This window comes from Excalfactoria chinensis, chromosome 1 (genome assembly GCF_039878825.1).
Source record: "Excalfactoria chinensis isolate bCotChi1 chromosome 1, bCotChi1.hap2, whole genome shotgun sequence".
NCBI lineage: Eukaryota > Metazoa > Chordata > Aves > Galliformes > Phasianidae > Excalfactoria > Excalfactoria chinensis.
The window spans coordinates 61,978,096-62,006,068 of NC_092825.1; the positions used below are offsets into that span (position 1 = coordinate 61,978,096).

General features: G+C 39.4%; 1 protein-coding gene across 2 annotated transcripts; it reads left to right on the top strand.

Moving 5' to 3' along the window:
- Positions 1-2: 2 nt before the first annotated feature.
- On the top strand, positions 3-27,806 carry SLCO1C1 (solute carrier organic anion transporter family member 1C1). Of its 2 annotated transcripts, none has more exons than XM_072361488.1 (15): positions 3-294; positions 3,739-3,884; positions 6,494-6,635; positions 7,337-7,469; positions 8,105-8,226; positions 9,259-9,405; positions 10,494-10,592; positions 11,301-11,546; positions 12,375-12,539; positions 16,125-16,320; positions 17,537-17,702; positions 18,164-18,348; positions 22,628-22,692; positions 23,743-23,860; positions 24,856-25,912. In XM_072361488.1, the coding sequence occupies exons 1-15, from the start codon at positions 261-263 to the stop codon at positions 25,076-25,078; spliced, it is 2,187 nt and encodes a 728-aa protein (XP_072217589.1). In that variant the 5' UTR covers positions 3-260; the 3' UTR covers positions 25,079-25,912. The 2 variants fall into 2 exon arrangements, with proteins under 2 accessions (XP_072217589.1, XP_072217590.1); XM_072361489.1 differs by lacking the exon at positions 3-294 and adding an exon at positions 555-720 and having other exon boundaries at positions 24,856-27,806.
- Positions 27,807-27,973: the final 167 nt, after the last annotated feature.

Sequence of the window (27,973 nt, forward strand, 5' to 3'; positions counted from 1 at the left end):
TCAGACTTTGTAGCTAGGGCACCCAGTGTCATAGCATGCCCATATACCTACAGTTGATAGGAGGGGAGAAAGGAAGAAAAAAGTGAGGAGGTGTGGGAGGAGGATGGGGGAGACGAATACCAAGTGTTCAGGCAGAACAAGGGACAGCAGTTCCTCCACCCATATGTTTATTCCTTTCTCTACCTCCAGTATAAGATGGAACATCCCTAGGCTGGGTACTTTCTAAGAGGTGGTGTTCCCCTCCAACTTTTCCCTCTTCTATGTTGGGACCAGAGACCGTGCGTGCATTTATGGGTAAGCATAAACGATAGAGGGAGCTTACCAACAGGTAGGCACCATCTGGGGGGGTTTTCCGCTGCCAGGTAAGAGTTGGGTCTTCTTCTCCTTGTTGAGTTGTCATTTCAAAACGATGTTTCTGTCCTGGTCTGCTGTTTCCTCTTAGTCTAGCAAGTGCAGCTTCCACGCCTGTGGGCTGCCACATAACAAAGGCATGTCTAAGGAGGCTTATTGCAGAGCAGACGTGTTTCCACTGGGGGAAGGACTTTTTCATTGCCTGGGCTTTGAATGAACAGAGAGGCACTCCGGGAGCTGCCTGGTGGAGCCTCAGCCCACCGCATGCATGTTCGGAGACGGGCCCTTCCCTGGACCTGACCACCTGGCTGGCCCCACATGCCAGCCCTGGGGAGGGCACACACTGCTGCTGCTCCCGCAGTGCCACAGGTGAGCAGGGGGGCCAATTCACAATGGGACAGAGACAGTCCTGTTAGCAGGGGCTGGTACCTGGCTGAGGGACCTGGCGATGGTCAAGGAGATGCTGTGACCATGGCCAGTCACTGTTTTCCAGGCAGTGTCGCCAGCCCAGATGTGCATAGGTGGAATGGATGTGGTAACTTTTGTATTCTGCCCATTTTATTTATTTCAGTACTCCCTCAAAAGGCAATGTTAAAGTAGAATTGGGTTTGATTTTATTCTTCATAAGTGTGGTAAAGCACCACACTCTTCCCTTTTCTATCCTCACAGATATGAGAATGTCCTTGGTTATGATGGCTCCTGCTTAGCTACGTTCAAGAGCACTTCTTCTTTTTCACAATTAGTATTACAGAATGTATCGGCCAAATTAGGCAGTCCTCTCACTTTGGCACCTATTCTTTCTTGACTATTATGGAAAAAAGCAGTTTTAAATAGGGGAAGATTTTTTTTTTTTTTTTTTTTTTTTTAAGACAGAAAACAGCCTTATACAGTGCTTTCTTAATTTCTAATAAAAGTTACAAAATGGATTTAGAAAGACCCATGGAAGATGTCTGAATATCTTCAGAGTGCTAAGTAAGCTTCTGTAGATACTACTTGTAATTAGGAAATTCTGCTTAGATGGCGTTTGATTGAAGGAAGAGAAAATGTGTTGTCTGTGTGTACACGTTTAGCTGCTAATGCTTTAGTATACTTGTTTTTTTTTCTCACCGTATGTTTACTTGTTTATGTAAGAACTGAATATCTTTACTGCCAGAAAACCTGCATTGTATACAGGCACAGCAATAAGGACTGCTAAAATCAAGAAATGCGTTTTTATTATTGTAAATATTACATGGAAAGGATATGTCCTTAAAACAGCATGCAAATCTAAATCTTGTGTCAAGTTGTTAGTGCAGTTAGGGGTTTGTTATCTAAAAGACACAACCTTAAGAAATTTTTGTTTATGTGTATATGCATCCATGCCTAATCCCTTCTGCAGTCACACACATGTTGACAGAACTCTAATTTTTTGTTACAGTTATCAGCTTACCTGGTCTAGTAACCTGGCCTCAGGGAAATATTGTGCCTCTGCTTTGGGTTATTCTTTGACAACATTCCTGCCACGTCTGGGATGGAAGAGCCAATATGGGCTATCTGTCCTCATGTTTCATGGCAAACTGGAGAAATGTGGTATGCAGGATGACACGGCAAAAAGCTACACCCAGGTCCGCAACCAACCAGGTCAGACTCCATGGGTAACTCCCTGGTCTGATATCTCTGACGCCCTGGTGCAGCTGGGATTGCATTACAAATTTTCCCAGTATAGCATCAATGGAACCAGAAAGTCCTTTGAGCAGCAGTAGTTCGTGGTCAGAGAAACACCCATATTTTACTTGTTGAACAAAAAAGGGAAGACTGGAGTTAACAATGGATCATTTTATGGTACCCTGGGCACAGTGTTATATCTCTGTCTCAATAGCTTCCATCAGAGACACGACCAGCACATCTGAAGATATGTGCTTGTACTGACAAGTAGAAGAGTTGTTTGAGCGCTGCTGTTGATCCTCCACCATCCTTTCACAAATTGTATTCAGTGTGGCATGATGCATTCAAGCACCATGCATTAACTTGTGTGATGCAGTTAAGCACTTTTGTGTTATATTCCATCTCAGCAGCTTCATGGCACATTTTTCGTCAGCCCTGTATATGGGATGCAGTGGAGGAGACCATGCATGTCCCTGCTGCCCTGCTGGACCTTCCCAAACTGGACCTTGCTTTGCTCAAAAATAAGGAAAATTATCTTAATCCACGTTTCAAATGTTATCCTTTCAGTTTCTTTAAAATAAAGGCTTATTTAATGTGCTTACATGGCAGTGCACAGTCATGCAAGTCACACCCATACTCATAAGTTTGAATGAATTTACCCCCATGTGAGCGCTGTGAGGTACATGCAGTCATTCCCCACTGTACAAGTTTGGGAGTGTGGCATGCAGTGTGACATTTCCCAAGACCACAACAAAGAAGGAAAAGGCTGTAAGTTTCCTGCAAGCGCAAGATCCTTGGAAGTCACAAATATGAGTGGATATACATACAAGCATACATATTCTAAAAACCTTTGATGTCTTTTATTTGTGTAAGATCTGTTATTTAGGCAAACATAAAAGACTAAGAACTTCTATTTTCGGCCAATGGTTCTATAAAACAGTGCTGCTCAGATGTGAGCACAGAAGCTGATTTCATAAATATTTTCAGATCTGATTTAGAGAGATTGAAACTAAGAACCAAGTACCGTACTATGTAAGTAGAGATTTAAGAATTACTGATACCTTTTGTTCCCAAAGTGCAGCATTTAGGTTTTCTTTACTTCATTGTATTTACCTGCAAAGAAGCAAATTCACATTTTTCCTCTAACAAATGACAAAACCACTGAGCCCTAAGGCCCTATCTGATATGGTAAAGGGAGCTAAACCTCTTTATTCTTGTGTAACTCATTAGCTAACATCAGGCGATTAGAGCTAATGTTTCAATCTAAAACAATTCAAGTCCCTCATTAACAAGACTAGATTTCCTTTGATCTAATTACTCAATGTCCCACATATGTGGGAAATTCAGAGATCAGCTCTGAGAAATCTCTGCAGACATGGTCACATCTAGAAATGCAAACTTACGTATAGGTTCCAGAAATGTGATTTAAAATGTTAATGAGACTCTCTTAGTCTTCTGATGATGCTTGGCCAAATGTTCAATGAAATCACATTGATGATGATAGCACGAGAATGAAGATGAAGATTGTTTACTGAGTACGATTTAATCTTCATTATTATAGTCAAGTGGATTGCAATTTTCCTTAATTAAACATCCAGTGCACTGGTCAGATTCTGTTGTAAAGTTTGATAATTGCTGTTGTAGGGAAAACAGTACAAGAGGGTGTTGCTGTCACATGACAAACTTTTGAGGCTGAGCTGAAAGGATGCCCTTTAAAAATGTTCTTTGTGTTTTCTGGTTTAGAGGCAGGGGATATCATCATGGAGATTTCTTCAAAAGAAAATGCTCAGTTATTCTCCAACAACACAATCCTGCCTGCTGACCGATCTTCATTCAAATCTGAATCTTCTACTTCCAAGGAAAAGCAATCGTGTTGTGGAGGTATAAAGGTAGAGTAAGAACTTCTGAATATTCTGGTAGAGACTTAGAAAGCTTCTTTTTTTTTCTTTTTTTTTCTTTTTTTTTTTTTTTTCTGTAAACTAACCCTTTGTAAGTTGTGATGATGTGTTGGTGAGTCGGTACGAAATTATTAAAGATACTTCAAAGCCAGAAAAATATCTGCCTCTGATCTGTGTTTGCCTAACACTTGGCAATATTCAAGTATGACATGCTGATTGATGCTTGTATATTACAAGATCTTCATCCTGAAAGGTCAGTAATATCCTCCTTATTGCACCATGCTATTTTCGTGAAGCTAAGAACAGAGTATAAGAAGCCAGATACTACATTCAGACAGACAGATGTTAGTACAGATGGCATTTTAAAGACTGTAACCTCCCAAGCTCTGGGAAATATTATTTGTATTATTATCTGTGTGTTCTGAGTCCAGTGTTGTTGTAACGTTCTTCATTCAAGAGAGTTCTGTATGAAAGCACTTTGAATTGAAGTATCTGCTTTATCAGCATTCCTGGTACCCACAGCACTTTAGTGATGCAATGGAAGCCCCCTGCTTTACCCTTATAACAAGGCTATACCTCAGACCATTGCCCTTGGAGGAGGATTCCCCACTTTCTGGGAGACTGGGGTACAGAAGACAGTATGATGCTTTGCATGTCATCTCTACCCACTTTCCAAAGCCAAGCTGTGAAATGCTGAGACTCCTGGGTGAGGTCTCAGTAAATCAGCACACAACAGTGAGAAAGATAATTTGAGTTCGATAGAAAACGATTCATCAGTCTTGCCTAGTTCTTTACAGACTGCATTTTTTTTTTTTCCCAATTATTTTTGTGTTTCTTCCAAGTGAACCAAGATAACTGGCAATTTATTCACAGATCCTGATTCATCTTCCAGTTAAGTCATCAAGACCAACGGCTATTTAACTGAAGTCTACAAATCATGCAAAGCAATAAATATATACTCATGTTAATGAAGTCTAATAACTGCTATCAACGTTTTATTTCCTCAGTATTCTTCCTGATTTTACCTGCTCCTGTAAAGGCCCAGAATTGGAATCCTATCTTGAAACAGAAAATAAGTTGTATTAATTAAATTTGTAGCATAATCATAATTTTTTCATTGTTCTTCTATTTGTTCTAAAATAATCCAATACCCTCACTGAATAAAACTCCAGTCATAGATTAGCCAGTTAGGAATCAGCTTATGAGATCCAAGAATAGAAAATAAATAATATTTCAGCTCAGATATTTTCTGTTCCAGATTTTTTTGCTTTTGAGAACCAAAATGTTGTGATTAACCTTTAGACTAAAAAAACAAAAACAAAAACAAAAACAAAAAAACCCAAACCAAACCAAAACAATAAGTTGTTGTTGGTGGTGATTTGTTTCTTTTTGTTTTGTTTTGTATTGTTGTTTTTTAACTAATTACCAGCATTCCTGTGTTTTAAAATTACCTTCATAAACAGAAAAGATAGGTTTAGATGTTTTACTTAGTCATTCACAGACCACTGAAGAAAGTGAAATCCTGTGCACCTTCCTGTCCTTGATCTAAATCAGGAGCATTTTTCCACTGTTGCACATGTTCTACATCTCTCTGTGGGATCAGCTCCAAACCCACTGGAAAATTGTGTACCAGAGAGATGGAGAAGTTTGAAGTTCTAATTTCACCTGTATGATTTTCTTGTGGAAAACCATACTTGCTTTCACATTGCTATTTAAAATCCAAGAGCGTGAACACAGAAAATGTAAAATATTAAGGCAGTATTTTTAATAGAGAGCTTTTTGAGAGCCTTCACCATGGGAAATAAGATGCTGCTTGTTTACACACAGGTGCTTCTGAAAGAGAAATAACCAGCCCTGTATGAAGAAAAAATGCATTGAATGTGACACAGAGCTATTTTTGAACCTTGACATGAGAACTGGCATCCCACAGTGATGTCAATATTGCTACTAATGTGCTTTGTCAGAAGTGATGTTGTAAGGAGCGTTGCACTGGCAGGGTTCCAGCATGCTGGAAAAGCTTCCAGCCTGATTGCTCAGAGGTCAGGCACAAGGAGTAGCACAAGAGTTTGGGTCTCTCTGTACATCACACAAAACTGTGTCTTCTAGTTATTTGTTTACAGTTCTTGACACTTTTTGCAAAGAGCAGACATATATATTCAATTAATGCAGCTCGTATTTGAAGGTAGAAGATTTGTGGTTTGCAACACCAACTGCATGGTGTGAGTGTATCCCTGGAACTAGTAAACTTAGTAAAGGTGTGTTTACATTAGGCAATAGCACTGTGGGAGTGGAACAGCTGAGGACCCTGTGTTCACCCTACATGCATTTCAGTGTGGGGAGTTATTTCAGGCTTGATATAATCCTGTCCCACAGACTGAAGAGCCCTTAGTTGTTAAAGTGCCTTTCTGGAGTACTTTAACTATTTTGGAAGGAATTTATTCTGCTTGTTTGTAGTGTGAACCACTGGGGCCAAGAATTTCATTTCCAAAGCCCAATCCTGAGTCAGACTAGGACATTAAAGCAGATGTGAAGCAGCTTAGAAATAACTAACAGAGTAAAACAATCTGCCTGATTTTAATCACTGTCAATTTCTTTCACAGATATTTCTTGGTGCACTGTCTTTTGTTTATTTTGCTAAAGCACTGTCAGGAAGTTATCTAAAAAGTACCATCACGCAAATAGAAAGAAGATTTGATATCCCTTCCTCTTTGGTTGGCATTATTGATGGAAGTTTTGAAATTGGTACGTGCTGCATAAATTCATTTTTGTTTTCAGAAAAAAAATACAGTGATGCAATCTGTTGTGAAAAAATGATTGCATGATTCTTCTCTGACCATTAAAACTGAGCAAGGTTTACTTAGTAGTAATCAGTATGACTATCAGTATGATTACACTGGACAGGATATGGTTGCTAACACAAGAAAATCAACATATTTTATGCTTTGATATGCTTATCTGCTAGTTAATTAATACTAATAGACATGTTAACTGATAAATGAGAATTTGACAACTTGCAAAGATTTTATCCTTCTCTCTTCTTCAGTAGGGGTTCATAACTATGTAGTCTGTGTTCATTGTCCAGCGTTACGCTAAGGTTAGGAGTGTGACATCATCATCTCTTGCTATTTCAAATTACTGATTTTGTCTCTTGGCTGTTCAGTGAGCTGTGGCATTCATGGGAATAAAATCTTAGTTGGAACATAAAGTGTTGTTGCTCTATCATCTTACACAGCTTTCTTTTCAGGTTTTTTTCCAAGTGTTTTTGGTTTTCTTATCATGAAAGGTACTGGGCTCCTGTAAAGATACCTGGAAAGAGGTTGAAGTACCAACCACATGCAGTCAGCCCTCTCCCTTGAAATGGCTGCATACACTGTGAATAATTTTGCTAGGGAGTGTTTTATCAACAAGCCATAAAACTTACTTTTCGTTTTGTACTCTCTAAGGGAACCTCCTAATCATAGTTTTTGTAAGCTACTTTGGAGCGAAGCTTCACAGGCCAAGAATAATTGGAGCAGGCTGCTTAATTATGTCAGCTGGAACATTCCTAATTGCAATGCCCCAGTTCTTCATGGGACGGTAAGCTCAAAGTGGTTGGTATTTTCCAACTGGGCGATGCATGCTGGATGCTAGTTCACTGAGATATGTAAGCACTGACTGTGAAAAGGTCCTCAAAAACAGTTGTGCACAGGTGTGGATACTTAATCTAATATTTATCACAAAGACTTATTTTAATACAGCAGAGCTGATATCTTAACACATATGCTATTCTGAGTTTTAATCAACTTAAGTTTTATTAGACTATGAGATCAAATATCAGCCATGTTTTGACATGATTCAAAAATGTTTGAAGATTTGGTGAAGTGATGACTAAAGTAATGAAGAAAATATGAGTATCAAACAAGAGCCAGTGTGTCCACTGTCTGATACTCTTTAGTACAGATTCACATATCACAGTAGAGTAGATTTCCTGTTAAACTGAAATGCATCACCGTGACGCAAAGAGAATCAAATGGGGAATATTCATACCCTACTACAGTGTAAACCAAGTGTCATTTATTCACTACAAACAGATCATTTGTAATACTAAATGCAGATAAAATCTGCATTCAAGTGCTGTGTTTAAGTGCTCTCCTCCATGGTAGCAGGAGATGTGTTTGCTTCTTTTTTCTTCTAAGTTGGGAGAGTAAAAAACAACTTTGGTTTGTAAACAGATATCAGTATGAAAGATTTCCTTCCACCATCAATTCAACTGTTAGCATCTCTCCATGTCTGCAGGAGAAAAGCCAAACTCCACTCTCAGCCTTGGAAAAATCTCAAGCCAAAATAAATGCAGGTGAGAGCAATCTATTTTACTTATTGCGGGGAGCACCCTAGAACATATCAGAAGGCTCTCAAATGCTGACTTTATTAGAATGAACAAAACTGGAATCAGAAGGATCTATCCCAGAAAAAAGCCAGATCTTCCTAATGAGACTAATTTATTAAAAGTAAATGAATATCTACCACTACTCATAGACAAGATGTCTTTTCAGGATGGCACCTCTTCTCTGGCAACTTTCTGCAGCATCATGGCTTGCAGAAACACCAAACTTTCACAGGGCCCTTAGAAAGCTTTGGCCTTCCCTCTGTCAGGAAATGAGCCTTAGGGTCCTCGTCTTGCTGGAAATAGCAGATTAGGTCTTCCAGACTGCAGACCCACTTCATCATTTCTCTTCCTGCACACTGCCCTCTGTTTTGCACAGCAGGAAGCTTTCAACCCACTGAGGTGTGCTCAGCGCATAGCAGTGGAGCTGAGGGGAGGCCTGATGGTGGCTGCAGCTCCTCACAGGGAGCAGAAAGGCAGCGCTGAGCTCTGCTCTGTGTGACAGCGACAGGGCCCGAGGGAACGGCATGGAGCTGTGCCAGGGGAGGGACAGCTGGGGGACAGGGAAAGGGGCTGCACCACAGGGCAGTGAGCATGGAACGGGATGCACAGGGCTGTGGGCATGGCACGAAGTGCTGGAGTTCAAGGAGCATTTGGACAGCGCTCTCAAACATGGGGTTTGGATTTTGGGTGGTCCTGCATGCAGCCAGGAGGTAGACTTGAAGATCCTTGCAGGTCCAACTTTGAATGTTCTGCAGTGCTAAGATATTTTAAAAACCAGCCAACTTGTAACATGTTTTACTATTTACCTGAAGTAGTTCTTGCTAGACAAATGTCCACCTCAGTCTAGTGGGATTTAAACTGCTACCACCTCTAGCCCCAGAATATTTTTCAGTTTTCCTGCTGCTTTTCCCACATTAAAAGCATTTTAGAAGTCCCACGCATTCGTTGTAAAAATGTTGTGGTAAAAACACATTGTTGTCTCTCTTGTGATATATCCAGGATGCGAAAAAGAAGCAGGCTCTTCCATGTGGATCTATGTCTTACTGGGAAATCTTTTGCGTGGAATAGGTGAAACTCCTATCCAGCCTCTGGGAATTACATACATTGATGATTATGCCATTGAAGAGAATGCTGCCTTATACATTGGTAAAGTCAATAATTCATTGGTTTTTTTTCCTAATGGATTTTTCCCTAGAGTAAATACAGTCATTTTTACTAATGGAGTGACTGTTGTTGAATTAACTTGCACTGATTGTTTTACTTGCTTTATTTCCAATATTAAAGTTTATCTAACAGTCATATATATTAAAGGTTCCAAGTTCCCTTTTAATTGTACTAGCACAGTTCCATTATCTTAATTTGAGGAAAGAATTTGACCTTAGGTTCCTGCTGTTACCCTAATCTTCCTAATTCTTCTGAATGCAGACTGCTGAGCCTCCGTGCACATTCAGTTCTCTGGAAAGTGATAAAAACGTGTTATTTTAAGCACTTAAAATAGAATTTCAGTGGGCACTCATGACTTTCCCTTCAGACTGAAACAGGTTCACAACCAATAGTACCTGAAGCATGAAAAAGTAGATATCACCTTTTTCTTCTTTTATTCATTGTGTGAAGAGCTCTGTGTATTCACCCAGAATGTTACCAAAAGGTCTGTCTCCATCAGCGTCTCATCTCACTAAGTTTCCATCTTGGGAAAACCTCAGGATCTCTGCTTAAAAGATTCAGTCTTCCCAGATTTCCAGAACAGTTTTGAACATTCAAAATATGGAATGTTTGGCTCAAGGAGTTTTGAAATATGTTAGGATTGGATACTGAACCAAAGTGTTTTTTCTGCCTGCTCACTGTCTACCACAATTTAAAGTTTATTTCAGTATTTGTTTTCTAATTACTTGAGTCTAGCTGGCTGAAGCATTTATAGTAATTATAGATTGGTGCTATTATTAAGTTTAGGCTATCTAGTTCCCTGATTTATTATGTTAGGCTGAATTTTGTTCTTTAGTTGTTCTTTAACAACAAAATATCAATGTGACAGTGAAGTAGGTGAAATTTTATTGATTTTTCCTTCTTGCAAAAACGCTAGTTTCAGTAACTGATGTGCAAGAGAGTAAAGGTGGGTTAGTATTTTAAGACTGTGTCACTTGTTACCTATCATGCTGTAGTCTGTTCCTTTGTGCGGCAAGAGCTGGTGTTTATTTTCACTCACAAGAGTAACAATCCCCTGGTTTCTATTACAGGCTGCGTACAGACACTTGCAATTATAGGTCCAGTATTTGGCTTTCTTCTTGGATCTCTGTGTGCCAAACTTTATGTTGACATTGGCTTTGTAGACCTTGGTAAGTCAAAAAATTCAAGTTTAAAACAATCAGGCATATATTCCAGTTAAAAAAACTATTAAGTAAGCTTCTATAGGTAAAAGGCTAATGAGGGCAGAGCAGCTACTCTCTGAGATAAACTGGATGACTGAAATGCAGTGCCTCATACTGTAAAGTCTATCCACAGCGCCAAGTATGGAAGAAATAGGAGGCTCAATACTCCTTCAGCCCCAGCACAGCTTCATCTGGTGCCCTCAGGAGTTGTTCTGGTGAGGAGATATGGGCAGACAGTAGTCACCAGGAGGAGACAGGACTGAAGCTCCTGCCAAGAGAATTCCTTTTTCATTTTCCAGTGTACCACCATTGCCTAGAAAACAGGTCTTGCAGTGCATGCAAGAGCTCTTAACTAACTTCCTCCTCATAGAACACCTTTCTTCTGGCTGGGCTTGTGACCCTTAAACAGAACAGAACAGATGGTCTTAACTGGACCACTCTGTGGCCTGATCCTCGCAGTCTCTTTGGGAATGTGTGAGCAGTGTTTTGGGAAAGGACACCAGTGTGACACAGGAATCAGCATGCCTTGTCACCTCCCTGAAATTTCTAGATTGCTCTTATAATGTCCATAGAGACAAATGGCACAATTCAATTCATCTTCCTTGCTGTTAGCAAACTTTCCTTAACCAACTTTCTGTCTTTTTTTTTTTTTTTTTCTTTCTTGACTTTCTCCAGACAGCATAACAATAACTCACAAGGATGTGCAATGGGTGGGAGCCTGGTGGCTGGGTTACCTGATAGCAGGTGTGATCAGTGTTCTGGCTGGCATCCCCTTCTGGTTCCTGCCCAAGCACCTCCCAAAACCAGAGAGCAGAAAGGACTCCAGCACATCTTCTGAGCAGTCCAAGTTCATCACTCAGGATAACAAAGAGCAACAAAAATCTTATCAGCCGCAAATGAAGGTTGCTGAGATGGCAAAAGGCAAGTTGTCGGAGCTTCTGTCCTGACTGCTGAGTCTTTCTCTCACTAGCTTTCAAGCTTCTTAACGACCTCAGAATTATTTTTTTCCCTCAGATGTCAGTTTCCACCTAATTTGTATGCACAAAAAGGGCCTCTTAATTGTTCTGTAGACCTGCTCTTGCATGTAGAGTTTATCCAGCTGAGAGTTTTTAAATTATGCTAGTGCTGCAGCAAATATCACAAAACTGTAAAAGTTTATCATTCCCAGAATTTGGCTGTTGCAGATGTGGGGTGTCAAAAACTAACAATCTCAGTTTCTAGTAAACCTTCTTTTTCTTTATAGTCATCCATTCATAAAATGCATACAATGGCTGATCAGAATAAGGATAGGAACATACCAGGTACGGTACTTTAGGAGACTATCTCTATTTTAACAAAAGCTTTTTTTGTACAACTGCATTTCCTTGGCCCTAATTTGCCAAAAGTATTTTCCCTCAATACTTCAATCTGTAACTCAGTGTGTGTGCTGACTGTCAGGTGTGCATATTACCCTCTGCTCCTAATTTCAGCTGAAAGATGCTGTGGCTGTTGAGGACACACAGCTCAGTCCTGTTTTCTGATCAAAAGAAGGTACCTAAATCAAGATGGCTGTTCTGGAAAACTGATTCTTAGTATTCTAGTCTACTACTCCCACCATCCAGGAGCGCATTTCTTACAAACATAGTGGGACTCTATCCCCCCGCTAAATGTCCTGCATTTCTCCTCTGGAAGACACAGATGACAAAATATTATTCACAGCAGTTGTTCTCTCTCTGGTCTGGTTGTCATTTCTGCTGTTTTGTCTTACAGACTTCTTGCCATCGCTGAAGAACCTCTTTGGAAATCCAGTTTATAGTCTGTATTTGTGTGCAAGTATCCTTCACTTCAATTCTTTAATTGGCATGGTGACATATAAGCCAAAATATATTGAACAACAGTATGGGCAAACATCTTCAAAAACTAATTTTGTTATAGGTAATGCTATATCTGCTTCTTGATTCCTTAAAAAATGGACATTTTAGGAGTGGCGTACGCATACATAAAGGGAAAATTGCTCTTGAGGCTATGTTTTTTTTCTCTTCCTTCCTTATCTGGCTTTTAAGTAGTAGCTCATAGAAGATAAGTTACTTTATTTCTGCTTTAGCACTTGTTAGCTCATAGTTTATCTGTACAGTAAGAGTTACTGTAAAAAGATTGCACAATTTGATTCTTCATTTCCAATTCTTCTAGAAAAATTGAAAAGCAATTAATTTCAAAACACTTGACATAAATTTGACATAATTTGATCAGACAGATCGGTTTCCTTGTTGCTTCCCACTGATTTCAACAAAATGAAGGTCAACTCAGTGCATGCTAAAGAACTGACCATAAAGTAGCAGTGATATTGCCAGTGCTTTCTTACTTTCCAGAGAGGTTGGTGTTGAGTAAAAGGAAGTTAAAGTCATATAAATGATTGTGTAACATATTAATTAAAATTAACATTATTTCAGTGTGATGCAGGTGAAAGAAAATCAAATATTTCTGCCCTAACTCTACCGAAGAACCTTTTTATATAGTAAGGTTAGTCACCCCTGTCTGTATGGACAGCTTGAGTGGGCAGTGTTGCTTCTGCTGGCATCACTGAGCTTCTGCTCTGCCAGACCCTACAGGAAGAAGATAGATACCTTTCTCATCTAGCTGCAGAGGCAGCGTTGAGTATTGAGATGGCTGCTTTTGGAGGATGCCTTCAGGTTGATGAACTTCACTGTCCACTTTGTTGAACCTACAGGCTCAGCCTCAGTTTCTGAGGTCCAGTGACTCAACAGTATTAGACAGCAAAGAGGTTTACATCTGTTGAATACAGAGGGATCTGCCATATTTCAGAGCAGCATTAGTTGCACAGCAACGAAGTATATATATGCAGAAAAGCTGTAGTGATCCATTGTGCTATGTTAATTCCTTAAAGATAGAGGCTGGAATTTCCTGGCACGACACCCCTACAAGCAAGGAGAAATCTTCAGGCATAGGCAATGGCCAGAGAAAGTCCTGAAAACAATCCCTACATTGAGCACAGTACTTCTCATTGTATTTACAGATTTTCTGGAGCTAAGCTTTCAGGTATGTGCAAACTGAGTGAGGATTAAGATCCATCTGATTTCACAAAGCATACAGACTATATCCACCAGGGAAAATGTGACAGCTTGGCTGGGGAAGGTTCCTGGCCAAGTGATCATCTCTAAAACAAGGGGTTTTCCCCTTTCTTCATTTCCTTCCTCTTTCAATCTTCTCTTGCTAAGAAATTTGAGGCCTTGCTTGTTCTAACAGTGCCTATTTCACTTTCCCTTCCTCTTTCCTTTTTTTCTATTTCTTTTTTTTTTTTTTTTTTTTAAATTTCTATTATCATATATTTCTATTGCCATATATGTGAAGGACATCTGAATTGTCAGAGCAATTTGAAGCACATCAATAACAAAGCATGCTGGAGGCTGAAAGAGGATATTTTTCAGTAGTCACAAACTAAGGAATGTGCTAGAGAGAAAAAGAGGGTATTTGTATTGTTTTCGGTAAATGTATGCACAATGTTGTTTTCCATCATGCCAGTATCAAGCAATAGGTTGGTCTGTAAGGCCATAAAACGTATGTATGAACAAGAGAGGTGCATAGGAATGGGCAAGCATGGTGTGTGTGCTTTCTGGTTCACGTGCAGCTCCCATTCTAAGTCTCTATATCCCCTTACAAGAAAAAGCAAATAGGAAAAGCTGCAGCTTCAGAGTGTTTGAACAGGGCCCCCCACAAGAGCTTATGTCATGACTCTACATTTACGTATGCTGCGCTTTGGATGCTACTTCTGAAATCCCCTGAAATACAATTTTCACATGAATGCAGATGAAAAATGCCACCCAGTGAAGTCTACTGAAAGTCAGCAGTAATTGAATGGGGCTCTCATACTTGCCAAAGTACTGACTTATGCTTTTGTCAGATGGAATAGTTATCTTTCTAACATCAACCATACTTCTAGCATCAATGCTCAGCACTGTTTTTTCCATGCATGCAAATAGATTTAACACTTACTCAAGCCAGAGATTCAAGAGATCCCCGTGCGCTTCCTAGTGAGGAGATCAGATGCCAACATGAATATGTATTTTTCATCAAGTCGCTTGAAATCTGAATAAACTTCAGAAACTTCATCATATATTTGAAGGCATAGATGCTTTTGTACTTGCTTTTGTTTTGTACGCTCGCTCAGCTCAGCACCGCTAGATGTCAGCATGAAATAAAAGCTGCAAAACAAATGCAGATCTCTGTGCAAACCAGAACGTAATGTGCCAAAACTAGCTAGTAAAGCTAGGAAAATCAGTTTCAGTAACTGTGAAATTCAGAAAAGTGTACCTTGCTTGATTGTGCAGATTCTTTTATGGTAGTCTCTATTTACATCTTTTTGATGTAAATAGGTCGGTAGTGAGAAGGATTTATTTTTTTTTTATCTTGTCCATATCTATCAGTATGGAGATGCCTTTGAGCAGAACTGTTCCAGTAAAAGTCGATAGTCACACAATATTACATATTTCCTTCACTGCTCTTCCACTTGTTTGCCTGAAGCCTATTACCAGAAGAGTGCCCATGGGTTATATGTATCTTCTTGGGATGCAAAACTCAGCTAGGGGAGCATTTCCAACAACCAAAACTGGAGAAACTACATAAATCACCTTTGTGTGAAGGTCATGGCATATCGCTTGCTCTCTCCCTGTCTGAGGCTTCTTTGGGGAATCATTAGTTTTATGGTTCAATAAAGACAGAAGGAGAAATCTTTCTCCAGGCTTTGTAACATTAGGCAAAACTGAATATGCCCCTGAGAATTACAGTTTGTGCTCTTGCAAGTACGAAAGGGAACATCCTTCTAGTGCCCCATCCCTGAAGGGATGTTCAGAGCCAGGTTGATGCCCTGGGCAGGCTGATTTAGAGGGTAACAGCCCTGCCCATGGCAGGGAGTTGGAACTGGATGACCATTAAGGTCCCTTCCAACCCAAGCCATTTTATGATTCTATGATTTTTTGGGCAGCACAGCCCTGGAGCATGGCTCCTGCTGCTCCTGCTGTTGCTCTGTGGTGAAGGACATGAATAGAGCCACAGGGAGGATCTGTGCCAGATCCCCACAGGACCTTGGTTGTCCATAGCAGCACAATGTCCTAGGCAATTTCTCCGAGCCTAGAGCACCATTCATGAGGAACAGCACTAGGAATATTTGAATCAACACTACAATGATCCCTCCTCTGACAAGCTTACAGTGCAGAAAACCACCTAGCTTAAGAAATTAGAACGTTGTTATCTAGACCTTAAATAAAATGTCACTGACACTAACCTCTCAAAGACCTAGCAATGAAGCATTTCCCTAGGAGCAAGCTAAAAACAGTCTCAGCACATTCACAGGAACACTCCAAATTTGGACAAATAAAATGCCCAACTTGAAGAAGATTCATATTTTACTGCTTCATTTTATCAGTGTTGCTGCTTTATTTGCTGAGGAGGATAGTCCACTGAGCTAGAGTTTTGAATAATGCCAATTTTTCTGTTTGATTTCAGGTCTTATCAACATTCCTGCTGTGGCCTTTGGCATATTCTCTGGGGGACTGATCATGAAGAAATTCAGAATCAGTGTTTTAGGGGCTGCAAAAATCTCCCTAGCATCGTCTTTTTTTGGTTACCTGCTGTTGCTTTCATTGTTTGCTATGGGCTGTGAGAACTCAGATGTAGCTGGACTGACCATATCTTACCATGGGTATGCCAGGAAGGGCAAACTTGAGTATAAAGTGCTATTGTGAAAAAAAACTCCATGATTGTTGTATTCCACAAAGCATATGTTGTTGAAAAAATGAATTACCTAAATATGCTTCTCAGAAGTGTGATTCAAAGCAGTGGAAACCATTCTATCTATTCCAGTGGGGATTGTGTCAGAACCTGTTTGTGACTACTGCCTTCAGCTCTCGGGGTTTTGTGTCACAAGTGCAGATTATTTTTCTGATTACTTTTTAATTATTATTGCCATGGGACCCATGCTTTGAACAAAAAGGTTCCAGGAAATGTGAAGAGTTCAGTAGGGGAGTGAGATTCAATTAATTGTTCCTTGTCTCTGTGTGCTGCTGAGCAACTCATGCTGTTTAATAGCCTCTGAACCCAAAACTGAAGGTTTAATGAATTAACCATGAGTTAACCATGGTGTTAGCTCTGAGGTACACTTGGACCAAGCCTTACTATTACAGCCCCAGGAGCTGTGTGATGGCTGTGTTTATCAGCAGCTAGATGAAGGCACAGATAGAGTTGTCATGAAAGGTAGTATCCTCAGTTTGGATAAATGCACTTGGGTCGGGGCAGTCCCAGACATTTATACAGACTGAATGAAGAATCCCTTGGGAGCAGCATTTTCACACAGAGGGTGATGACACACTGGAACAGGTTGCCCAGAGAAGTTGTGGATGCCCCATCCCTGCAGGGATTTAAGGCCAGGCTGGATGTGGCTCTGGGCAGCCTGGTCTGGTGGTTGGTGACCCTGCACATAGCAGGGGGATTGAAACTAGTGATAATTGTAGTCATTTCAACCCAGGCCATTCTATGATTCTCTGAAATCCCTTTCTGATCTTTTCCCCTCGGATCTTGCAGTGACAGTTTCCCACGAATAACTCACTCCCCTCCTTGTCAATGGAGTAGTTTTAAGCTTCTTTTGGCCAGTTTTGTTATGCCTGCATCCAGACTAATATAATATTACAAAATGTGAGAAAATGCTTGAATAGAATCATTAGCAGTCTCACTTAATTAAGTAACTACTCTTTCACGGTGGGCATCTGATATTGTGAAATCCTTGTGACAACAGAAAAATAAGAATCTACCCTGCTGTACTGATAGGAAAAGACTACACCTTAATGGCAAAAGCCCCATGAGCTGATAATTTCTTCCACATGTACCAGAAAACATCACTATGATTACTCTTTTTCCTGCAGGACCAAGCAGAAGGTTGGTTATGAGCAAGGCCTGTTCTCAGAGTGCAACTTGGGCTGCACGTGCTCCCAGAATGACTGGGATCCTATCTGTGGAGAGAATGGCATCACCTACATTTCTGCATGCCTTGCTGGGTGCCAGGCATCCAACGGCAGTGGGAAAAACACTGTGAGAGCCTTTCATTTCTATACACAATGTAGTAGCTTTCCTAATAGCCCAGTTCTGTGAGATGAGTAAGGCACGTCCTCTCCAAACAGAAACTCCTGAGGTTCTTAGTGATCCGCCATCCATGTTTAAAACTTTCTCAACTGCTCAACCAGTATAAATTCCAAGAAGAGAATGTAGGAGTTATTTTAGCTGCTGGCTACAAAACTATTAAAAAATAAATAAGTTTAAAAAAATATTGAAATTTTTTTAAAAAATAAAATAAAATAAAATATGAAAATGCATTTATTAAAAGCAGCTATTTTCTTTATAAATTTTTCCTCAACTAAGAAGCCTTTTCCTGTTGGAAAGCCTTTTTCTGTAGGGATTTAAAATTCTGGCTAACCAAAAAAGCACGATGAGCAATTCCTGAGCACTTTCTTGCTACTCTGGTTATCACACGCTTTCAACTGCTGTCTTTACAGGTGTTCTTTAACTGCAGCTGTGTAGAGATTCTGGAATCTCCATCGAGAAGCTCCTCAGCTGTGATGGGACCATGTCAAAAAGGAAATGAGTGTCCAAAAATGTTTCTGTATTTTCTGGTAATATCAGTTATCACTTCATATACTTTGTCAGTAGGTGGCACACCAGGATACATACTTCTTCTAAGGTAAGCAATCATTATTTCTGCTAACATTGGCAAATGTTTACAAGGTGTTTTGATGTATGCAACTGTGTCTCCTTCCTTTCCCTAATACTGTGAAATGTCGTCAGTCGTGAGGTTGCTTTTAAATTATTTTATTCTACCCCTGACACAAGAGCATGTTTATAGTTACAGATACATGCTATATGTTTCTGATTTTAAATGTGATATAGGATGCCCAGCTATCATTTATGTCAAGTTCTACTTCATACCTTTTACTCCACCAGAACAGTGTTATACAGCCATGGCATGAATGGAAATGAGCTTTACACACAACAATGTGTGCATATATATGCTTATAGGTAGTTAGCTTTCCCTGCTTCCTATGTATGCCAAGCATACATGTACACAGACATGACCTAACCCAAACCATCTACACACACTCAGCTCTTCAAGTCTGTTGTATTGTTCCATATCATTGTTACGTCCTACATTTCCCTCTTTAAATGAAAAAAAGAGAAGAGAAGAGAAGAGAAGAGAAGAGAAGAGAAGAGAAGAGAAGAGAAGAGAAGAGAAGAGAAGAGAAGAGAAGAGAAGAGAAGAGAAGAGAAGAGAAGAGAAAAGAAAAGAAAAGAAAAGAAAAGAAAAGAAAAGAAAAGAAAAGAAAAGAAAAGAAAAGAAAAGAAAAGAAAAGAAAAGAAAAGAAAAGAAAAGAAAAGAAAAGAAAGATAGATTTAGCATGAGCTGGCTTTTTGTTTTGGAGTTTTATTCTGTTGTAACAATCCTGAGTTTATTAACAGTTAGTCCCAAAGGATTGTTCCACTATGTATTTAACTGCTAGGACTGTTTGGCCATCACCAAGTATAAGCTTCTAAACTAATTTTAGAAAGTGCAAAAGGAACATAATACTTACAGTGATTAATCTGTTGGGTTTTTTTTTTGTCAGCTTCTTGCAATTTTTGGATTCTAAGTTAAGTGCTGCTTCACTCTGCCTTGGAAGGCTTTCTTTCTCACTTCCTTTTTCCAAATTATTTCCAGACGTGTACATTCTACTTCGCAAACAAAGCAACACGAAATACTCTCTAACTGAGATTTATTATTTTTGTTTGTTCTTACACCCAAATTTTCTTTGCTTTTGAATGAATTTTTCTGGAAAGAGACAGTGTCTTTATACCACATGGAAAAAGCCAGTGCTAGAACTGGCTGTATATAGACTACATGGAAAAGCCTAAATAAGGAAATGTAACTTCAGCTTTGGTTCCAGCACAACACTTGAGCCAGAAGTAATGCTCATACAGAGGCTTACAGAAATGGTTGAGGTGAGGATGCTTCTCCACTGATCTCCACAGGCACTGACAGTGAGGTCTACACCTTAACCCACACATACTGCATAGCTTTCCCCACTTACCATGAAGGGTGTTACACTGATCACTGCAAAAACAGATGGTGTCTGTCCAAGAAATAACTGCAGGAAGAAAAATCATATTTAAATCTTCTTTTTCTTTTTTTTTTTTTCTTTCCTACTGAAGCTTATGAACTGATGAAACAATCTATGCACCAAGAAGAGGATAACTGGCAAGTTCAGTTGTTGTGTTGCTCCAAGTAAAGCAGGATTTTCTGTTGAGTAAAACGTGCTTAGGATACAGTTTCCTTCCCATATCCCTCCACATGTTTTTTTACCTTATATTCATGAAGCAAGTGGGTGAAAATGTACAGCTGTGGTATCACAGGGCCTTTGCACAATCTCTGTAATGCTCAGCCTCCATCTATCCATCTCATCTCCACCACGTAAATGGTTGGAAGGTGATGCACTAAGCTGAAACTGAGCTTGAATTGCACAGAGATGCCTGCACCTTGCAGCCCCAACCACTTGCTCCCAGGGGATTTACTGCTTAGTGGATGTATTTAGAAAATCTTGGAGAGGTTTTTCAGTAACAATCCTAAAATATTTTATATGAAAGCAGAAAAAAAAACAGCTTTATTGGTTCTGCTCCAGTACCTTTTGCTTCTGTTGAAAATTATTTTACTTTGAGATACACTTAATTGAAACTGAGGAGTTGAGTGGTTTTCTGCTGAACTGAAGGTGTCAGAATCCGCAGCTAAATGAAACAGAATTCAGTAAGTTCAGTCCCCTTCCTTTGTTCCCTGCAAGTGACCTGTGGGCACAATTCCACTTTAAGCTCATGCTTACTTTTCTGAAATCCATCACTGACCACTTTCCCTGAAAATGTGTCTGAACCAAAAGTGTGCTCTTGTTCCCAGAAAATAAAAAAAAAACAGCACCAAATGCTCTTTGGAAGCAATCCCAAGGTCAAGCTGCAGACTTCATTTAAGTTTGGTGTTTTGGTTTGCTTGTTGTGGGTTTTTTGGGATTGTTTTTTTGTGTTTTTTTTTTTTTTTACAAGTGTTTGTAAAATTATTCAGTATTGTCATTCAGTATTGCAGTTCCAGAGCTCAAGCAGTTTTATGGTTTTAGATGAGCAGCCATTGTTGCAGCCGCCATGGAACACAAATACCGCTAAATCCCCAAAAGCCTGTAAGATTTAGTGACATTTACTTCAGGGGTTTACAAGACTGAAATGATTGAAATACACTTGCAGCTGGTGACAGAGTCATTTGCTGAAATGTCTTTTTTAGAGGTATTAAGCTAATTACAATTGCCAGGGAACTTGGGAAAGCCCTGAACTTGTGGAGGAAATAAACCCTGTTCTTCAGATAGCAGTTGTTTAAGCACAAGCTATTAATAGAATGTGATTAGGCAGTGAAAAAGAAGTCTCAGGTCTCCTGAAAGATTTGGCCTTCACGATCTCACATAACTACAGTCTCTGTGGAAAAGGCATTACAGATGCTCAAACAATTATTTTTTTTTTTTCTATCTGAAAGAGAAGGATATAAATCCAACAGAATACATAATAAATATTGAAGTTTTTATCTTCCATCCTTGGCTTTCCATGTCCTTATACTTGATTAGAAGTACTTCTAGACTAAAGCTTGCTAGTGTAGCATATATCCATTGAGGACAAAGATTACTGTCATATTGCATTCAGTTCTGCATAGATGTCAGTGCCTATATAAACCCTGAGTAACAGACAGTATGATGGTAAACCATGATCAGGTCATCAGAGAACAAAACACATGAATCACAAGAGACGCATACAATGTTGTATTGTTCTTTTGTGTTTGTTTGTTTGTTTGTTTTCACTGTCTGTACTTTAATTTTGTCTTCCATGCATAACCTTCATGCTATTTTGCTATTTCACTAAATTAAAGGAACAATGACCCAAGTACAATCTATAATATGGGTTCTTATTGCTGTCCAGGCAACTACACTGGGAAGAAACAAAACAAAAGAAAACTGATGGGGAGCAAAAGAGCTAGTTCTGCAGTGTCTTTATTTTGAAGGGTGTTCCTGACTTCATGAATTTCTATGAAAGCTGAGCCTACCTCTTTCAGAGCACATAGACCAGACCTCCTAAGTAGTGATTGAATTTCAGCTTATGTTTCACAGTGAAAGAAATGACTGAAACAGTAGGGAATTTTATCAGATAGCATAATGAGGGACCTCTGTTAGTCACCACACACATTAAGCACATGCCATTTCAGCCAGGTGACTGCGACCATCAATGTACATGGACTCCAGCTGGATTAGGTTTTGCAATAGGCAAACTGGGTGAAACAGGACACTCAGATTGGTTCCATGTGCACCTTACTGCTAGCATGGACAGGAAGAGTAGCTGTCCTCAGCCCTACCACTACTGCTTTTCTGGGTGAACCACATGCCCAAGGCTGGAGCAGGGTTATTCTCAAGCAAGAAACATTTACATCTGTGCTGGGCCCCTGTACCAACTCAGAAATGTCCAGCTGCAAATGGCCTGTTCTGTCAGACAGTGGTTTGAATGATTTACCTTTACAGGAAGTTTGATCTTGCTCCTGGACACAGGGTAAGGGCAATATTGTGCCTAAATGCCTTTTATGAGTTCAGGTCATTAAACACAGTTGTGTTTAACTGAAAAGGATTATCCAATGATGTGTGATTTTACAGTGTTCTTGTCTGGTATTAGAAACTGCAAAATGTTGGTCTTATCTGAAAAGATCACACCTTGAAATGTGGTACTGAATATAGCTGTTTAGAATTCCTTGCTGCTGTTATGATTTCATCACATTATCTATGTATTTCTGTGATTCTGTTGAAGTCAATACCCATCAAGGAAAGAAAAGTAACATTTATTTCCTCCCTCATGATTTCTAATTTGGTTCAAATTATTTAGAATCAATTCTATATTTCTACTTAACATTTTGTTTTTAGATGCATTAAACCGCACTTGAAATCATTTGCACTTGGTATCTATACATTGGCAATAAGAGTACTTGGTAAGTCCCGACATATTCTTGGATGTATTTTAATGTATTCTTCACTAATGACTTATCCTAGAATTCAACTTGGATTGTCTGAAAGAACAACTTCTAATCAACAAGTTAATATTATATGACTTTTAAAAATATAGGAAAAGGATTGGAGAGGGAGTGCAAGTTTTGTATAACTGGGGCATCTCTTGTATGAGGAGAGGTTGAGAGAGCTGGAACTGTTCCATTCAGAGGTGTTCAGGAGGTATCTCACTGATGTGTATAAATACCTGAAGGGAGGTTGCAAAGAGCTAGGCTCTTTTCAGTGGTGCCCAGTGCCAAGACCAGAGGCAAAGGGCAAAAACTGGAGCACAGGAGGGTCCCTCAGAATATCATGGAAAACATCTGTGCACAGGTTGCCCGGAGAGGCTATGGAGTGTCTTTTCTGGAGATCTTCAAAAGCCTCCAGGATGTGTCTTGAGCACCCTGCTCTGGGTGTCTCTGAATGAGCAGAAGTTGGAGCAGATGGACCCAGAGGTCCCTACCAGCATTAATCATGCTGTAATACTGTGACTTTGTAAATCCTATTGCTGTGTCATAGTTATAGAAAAAATGTACCCTGCTAACACATACAGAGGTGGCAAGTGATCCTTTGTACTATGAAACCAACACAAAAACTACTTCCTTTCTTTCTTTATTCAACATCAAGCGTAACGGAACAGATAAATCTTAGAATTCATATTAATTTTTCAGGTATATTTTTATGAGTTACTGAGGGAATTAATCTGAGTTTTACTGGAGGTCAGAGTTCACTACCACCTTTGGTAAAGATGCTTGCTGACTTCAGCAGGCTTTCTGATGATCAGCTTCATTTCCAACCCCATCCTGATTTCTCATAGGGAGGAAAGTGTTCATTTGGGCAACACAAGTCGTGTTCTTCTTTAATTAGCAAAAGGGTGAAAGTGTCATTGCTATTTGAATATATAACTTAATGTTCTATGCTAGTGTGTGTCTAGATCAGAAAAGGTCACCATGAAAAGTAATCTTGCCTCTGTTTTTTTTGTTAAATACACACAGCTGGGATTCCAGCCCCAGTATATTTTGGAGTGGCAATAGATACTACTTGCCTGAAATGGGGAAGCAAAAGATGTGGGGGAAGAGGAGCATGCAGACTCTATGACTCCAGTGCACTCAGGTAACTGCTCTTCTCCATTCATTCTTTAATTTGCTTTCTTTAAGTACACATACAGCCAGCACTGGTAGAATTTCTATCAGAAAATTTGGGTAAGAAAAATGATCTTGAATGAAAGAATTTGGCTAGCAGAAATAGCAAAAATGCTTAGTTTTTAGCATTGTCTTCTAGTTTAGACTTTTATTAGTCCATGCTATATCAATAGTAATGGAAGTCACTAAATATTCAGGAAAAAAAAAAAAATCAGTTAAAATCTCGATCTTCTACTGAATCTTCCCCAAATTTTCTTCTCAAGTCTTCTGTGTGTATGTGTGGAAGGGCTGTTAAACCTCATTGCTGCTCCCTCCTGGAGATGGGCCAAGAAAAGTAAGGGAAGGATGCTTCACATCATACCTAGATAATCAAAAGTCTTAAAATGAGCTGCTAACTCTGTTGATTTATTGCTAGAGAAAAGCAATTGTCTCAACTGTGTTTCTGAAAGACATTAGCAGAAACTGAGAATGGAACAGCAATGATAAAAGGGAAAAGTGAGAACAAGTCAGCCGCTGAGGTTCAAATGCCAGGAAAACAAACAAATAAACAGAAACAAAGAGGAGTACATCATGCTTTGGAAATTTTAAGAAAAGAACAAAAACTCATTTAGGACTCATTCCTAACAAAAAAAATAACGATACTATTATTGCTGTTGATATTGCAACTGTCATTGTGTTGGTGAAGCAAAAATCCTACCAAATGTTTAAGAGACAAGCAAAAAATTAATTGCCCGGGAAATGTTAGTATGCTTACTGATGTACGTCAAAAAGGAAGAAGTCAGACAATGACTGAGACCCTTTTTGGCCATAGCCTATGAAGTGAACTGGGTGAGCTGCAGTGTCATCTCCTTACCACTTTTCTTGAATACGTTCCTCACTTACCCTTATCATGTGAAAATATAAATTACTGCCTTCTAGTTGTGCCTTGCTTTGGAGATAGGCTCTGACAGTTTGTTTCTCTCTCAGATACGTGTACCTGGGGCTGACACTGGTATTGGGCACTGTGTCCATTTTCTTCAGTACTGCTGTCCTGTGGGTTCTCCGGAAGAGGTCTGCTCTGCAAGATGAAAGCCTCTCGGCCAACGGGGAAAGAGACACCTGTGTGACAAAGAGCAGGAAAGATAACTTTGTCAATAGTGACCATTTAATTCAGACAACTTACTGGCCAGAAAAGGAGACTAGGCTTTAGGAAGGCAGATCTCCAATGTAATGTTATCCAGTGAGTGGTGTTTCAAGAAAAAAGTCATCAACAGTGAAGCAGTATTTTAGTATTCACCCTGAATAATGTTGACCTTCATGTAATTTTCACTGTAAATATGAAAATGAAGGATACAGGTATTTCACATGTCACACTCTGAAAACACCACTCACCATTTGTCCTGTTGAGTCAGAAGCACTCAAGTGGGGGGACTTGCTATGGCTGAGGAGATGCAGATTTCTACAGGCATGTTTTGTGGCTGATGAGAGTTCCATGCCTCCTTGCCAAGCTGCAACAGCTGCTGCTGCCCCTTTTCTAGCTTCTGTGTACAAGGGTGACTGAAATGCAGCTTTCAGCCATAGTACTAGCCTGAAATGGCAGCCTGCAAAGTACAGGGGTATTCTGCATCCATTGTTGCACATAGCTCACCCTTGCAAGGTCTCCAGTGTGGGCCAGGAGAACAGGGGTTTGCTGGAAGGACAAATCAACTACAGACTCTAGGCATCCCTTGCATACAATCCACAGCACTTCAGCCATCAGATGTTGAGGTTAGGAATTTCTTTTCAAATAGAATCTGCTACAGCATAGCAATAACAGCAAGAAACATGGTCATTTCAGTTGACAATTCCACAGGAGCATTATCCAAAGGAAACTGCAAAATCAAGCTTCTTTAGTCTCCAGCAGTTTCTTGTCTCTAGCTAGTACTCAGTGTACTGAATAATTCCATGCATTCTATGCAGTGTAATAACATCCTGATATGAGATACATATGATTAATTTTTTAAAAAGCTATGACAAGACAGCTTCAGAAGAATAAAATGAATTTAAAGACAGAGTGTGTGGGGGCTTTCCTTTCTAATTTATTACATTTGCTAGCTGAAACTAAGACGTGTCATATTACTCTTTTGTACATACATTTTGCAGTTTGACAATCTTTGGTATTAAATGAATTTAAGGTGGAGAGTACAATGATGGATTACTTAGTATGGAACAAAATCTCAAGAATGCTTGCACTGAACAAGATGATGACAGCACCACTACAGATTACATCTGTTAAAGCAATTAATACTTTGGTGTGTGTGATGAAAGGCAGGTTTTACACTTCATCATAATATCATCAAAACAATCTTGTACTGCATCACTTGCATCTCAGCAGTGACTGCAAGTACCACACTGCCTTGCTTAGTTTGCGGATCAACTTAGTTTGCTGAGTCTCTTCTGCATGATGCATGGGAGGGGGCAGAGGCAGAAGAATAGGCCTTATTGAGCTTTATTGATGATACATATTGACAGCATGCTATTTAGGGAACTACCTGATCTTTTCACACAAAAATATAATTAGAAGAGGGGTGTTGCTTAAGCACCTATTTCAGCAGTTGGTAAGGATTTAAACCCATTTCCTCAGAAGATGCAGTTGATAGAGGAAGAACTGATGTAGCCCACTGTTTTCCATGTGATTGAGTCTTTTAGGTAGTGACTCTGGATACTGGAGAGTTGAGACAGGGACTCTCAGGTGTCCTGCCAAATGAGCATCAGTGGCTCCAGGTGACAAAGCACTGTAGGTCTGTGTCTGGTCACTCAGACCTGCATGGCTGGGTATGGAACCAAACAAACAAAATAATGAGAAAGCTTTTGGAGTATGGGACTACCTGAAGCATTCTGGCTAAGGTGAATCACAAAGATTGGCATCCTAATCTCAGATCTTATTCACAATATATAAACAAACTAAAATACCCAACTGTATTAGTATCCAGGATTAAGAGAGATACTTCACATCATCAGGTCTCAAGCTAACTAAAACTTAATATTGGTTTATTCCCAGTCTCAGACAATGCAAGCTTCAGCAGCTTTTGCTTACTTACAAAACTTAATGCCAATCAGAAATCAGTACATTTCCAGAAATTTAAAGAAAATTGAAGGAAAGGGAAGAAATCATAATATTACATGAGCAGAGAAAGAAAATAAATTAAGAGAAATAAATGTATCCTACTCTAATTCAGAAAGAAATGGTGAAAAAAAGCATTTTGAGTTATGATCTAAGTTTATGTACGAAAGGCTGTACTTAGTGGATAATTCTTTTGAAGGATGGGTTTTACTTGTATGAGTCACTTTCTTTACATGTAAAAGGAAAAATGGTAATATAAAGTAATTTACTTCAGCAACTCTCATTTTCGTTGTGGTTTAAAAATGAGCACTCTTTTCCTCTCACTCTTCAGTAAAGATCATACTGTAAGTTACCGAGCAGATATACTCCATTTTTACTTTGAAATATTTCCAAGTCTGCTACTTTACTTCAGTGTTTTAGGTATTTAAGAAGTGGAAACACAGATAGATGGGTGTCTGATCAGAGATTCGGGTTCTGGATTGGTTATGATTGATGAAAAAATAGTTTCATTACTAAATTGAGCCCTCCAGATTCCTCCTACCATAATTCCTTGCCTTAAACTAAATCTACAACTAGTAATGTATCACAAAGGTCAACAAATGTAGGGATTTTGTTATTATTACTTTTTTGAATTAGCAGCATCAAAGCATGCTTGAAAGACTGCAAGAAAGCAAATACCTTTCATTTCCAAGGGTGAGATTGTTAAAATAATTTCCTCAGATTTCCTAAGCACTGTTGTCAATCTCTGAGGACAGAGTGTAACTCATTGCCTTGTTAAGAAGCACTTACGGGCTATCTGCCATGTAAAAACATTATTAATACATCTTCATCTCATAAAAAGCACTGGTCCTAGCCTGAGCCATTTCAGATGTGTGCCAGTATTCTGCCCTCCCACTTGCTTGAGTTATTGTCTGGGTTTCCAGTATTTTTTTAGGGCCTGACTTCCTACCTTGCCTTCAGTTGGTTGTCACTGAACTGAGACTGTGACCAGTGACTGCTGCA

Bases quoted from the DNA above. Each gene is read 5' to 3' on its own strand.
- SLCO1C1 (XM_072361488.1), top strand. From the start codon at position 261: ATGTTGGGACCAGAGACCGTGCGTGCATTTATGG. The intron at 6,636-7,336 runs GTACGTGCTGCA...GTACTCTCTAAG, and splicing joins TGATGGAAGTTTTGAAATTG to GGAACCTCCTAATCATAGTT. The intron at 12,540-16,124 runs GTAATGCTATAT...GTTTGATTTCAG, and splicing joins AAAAACTAATTTTGTTATAG to GTCTTATCAACATTCCTGCT.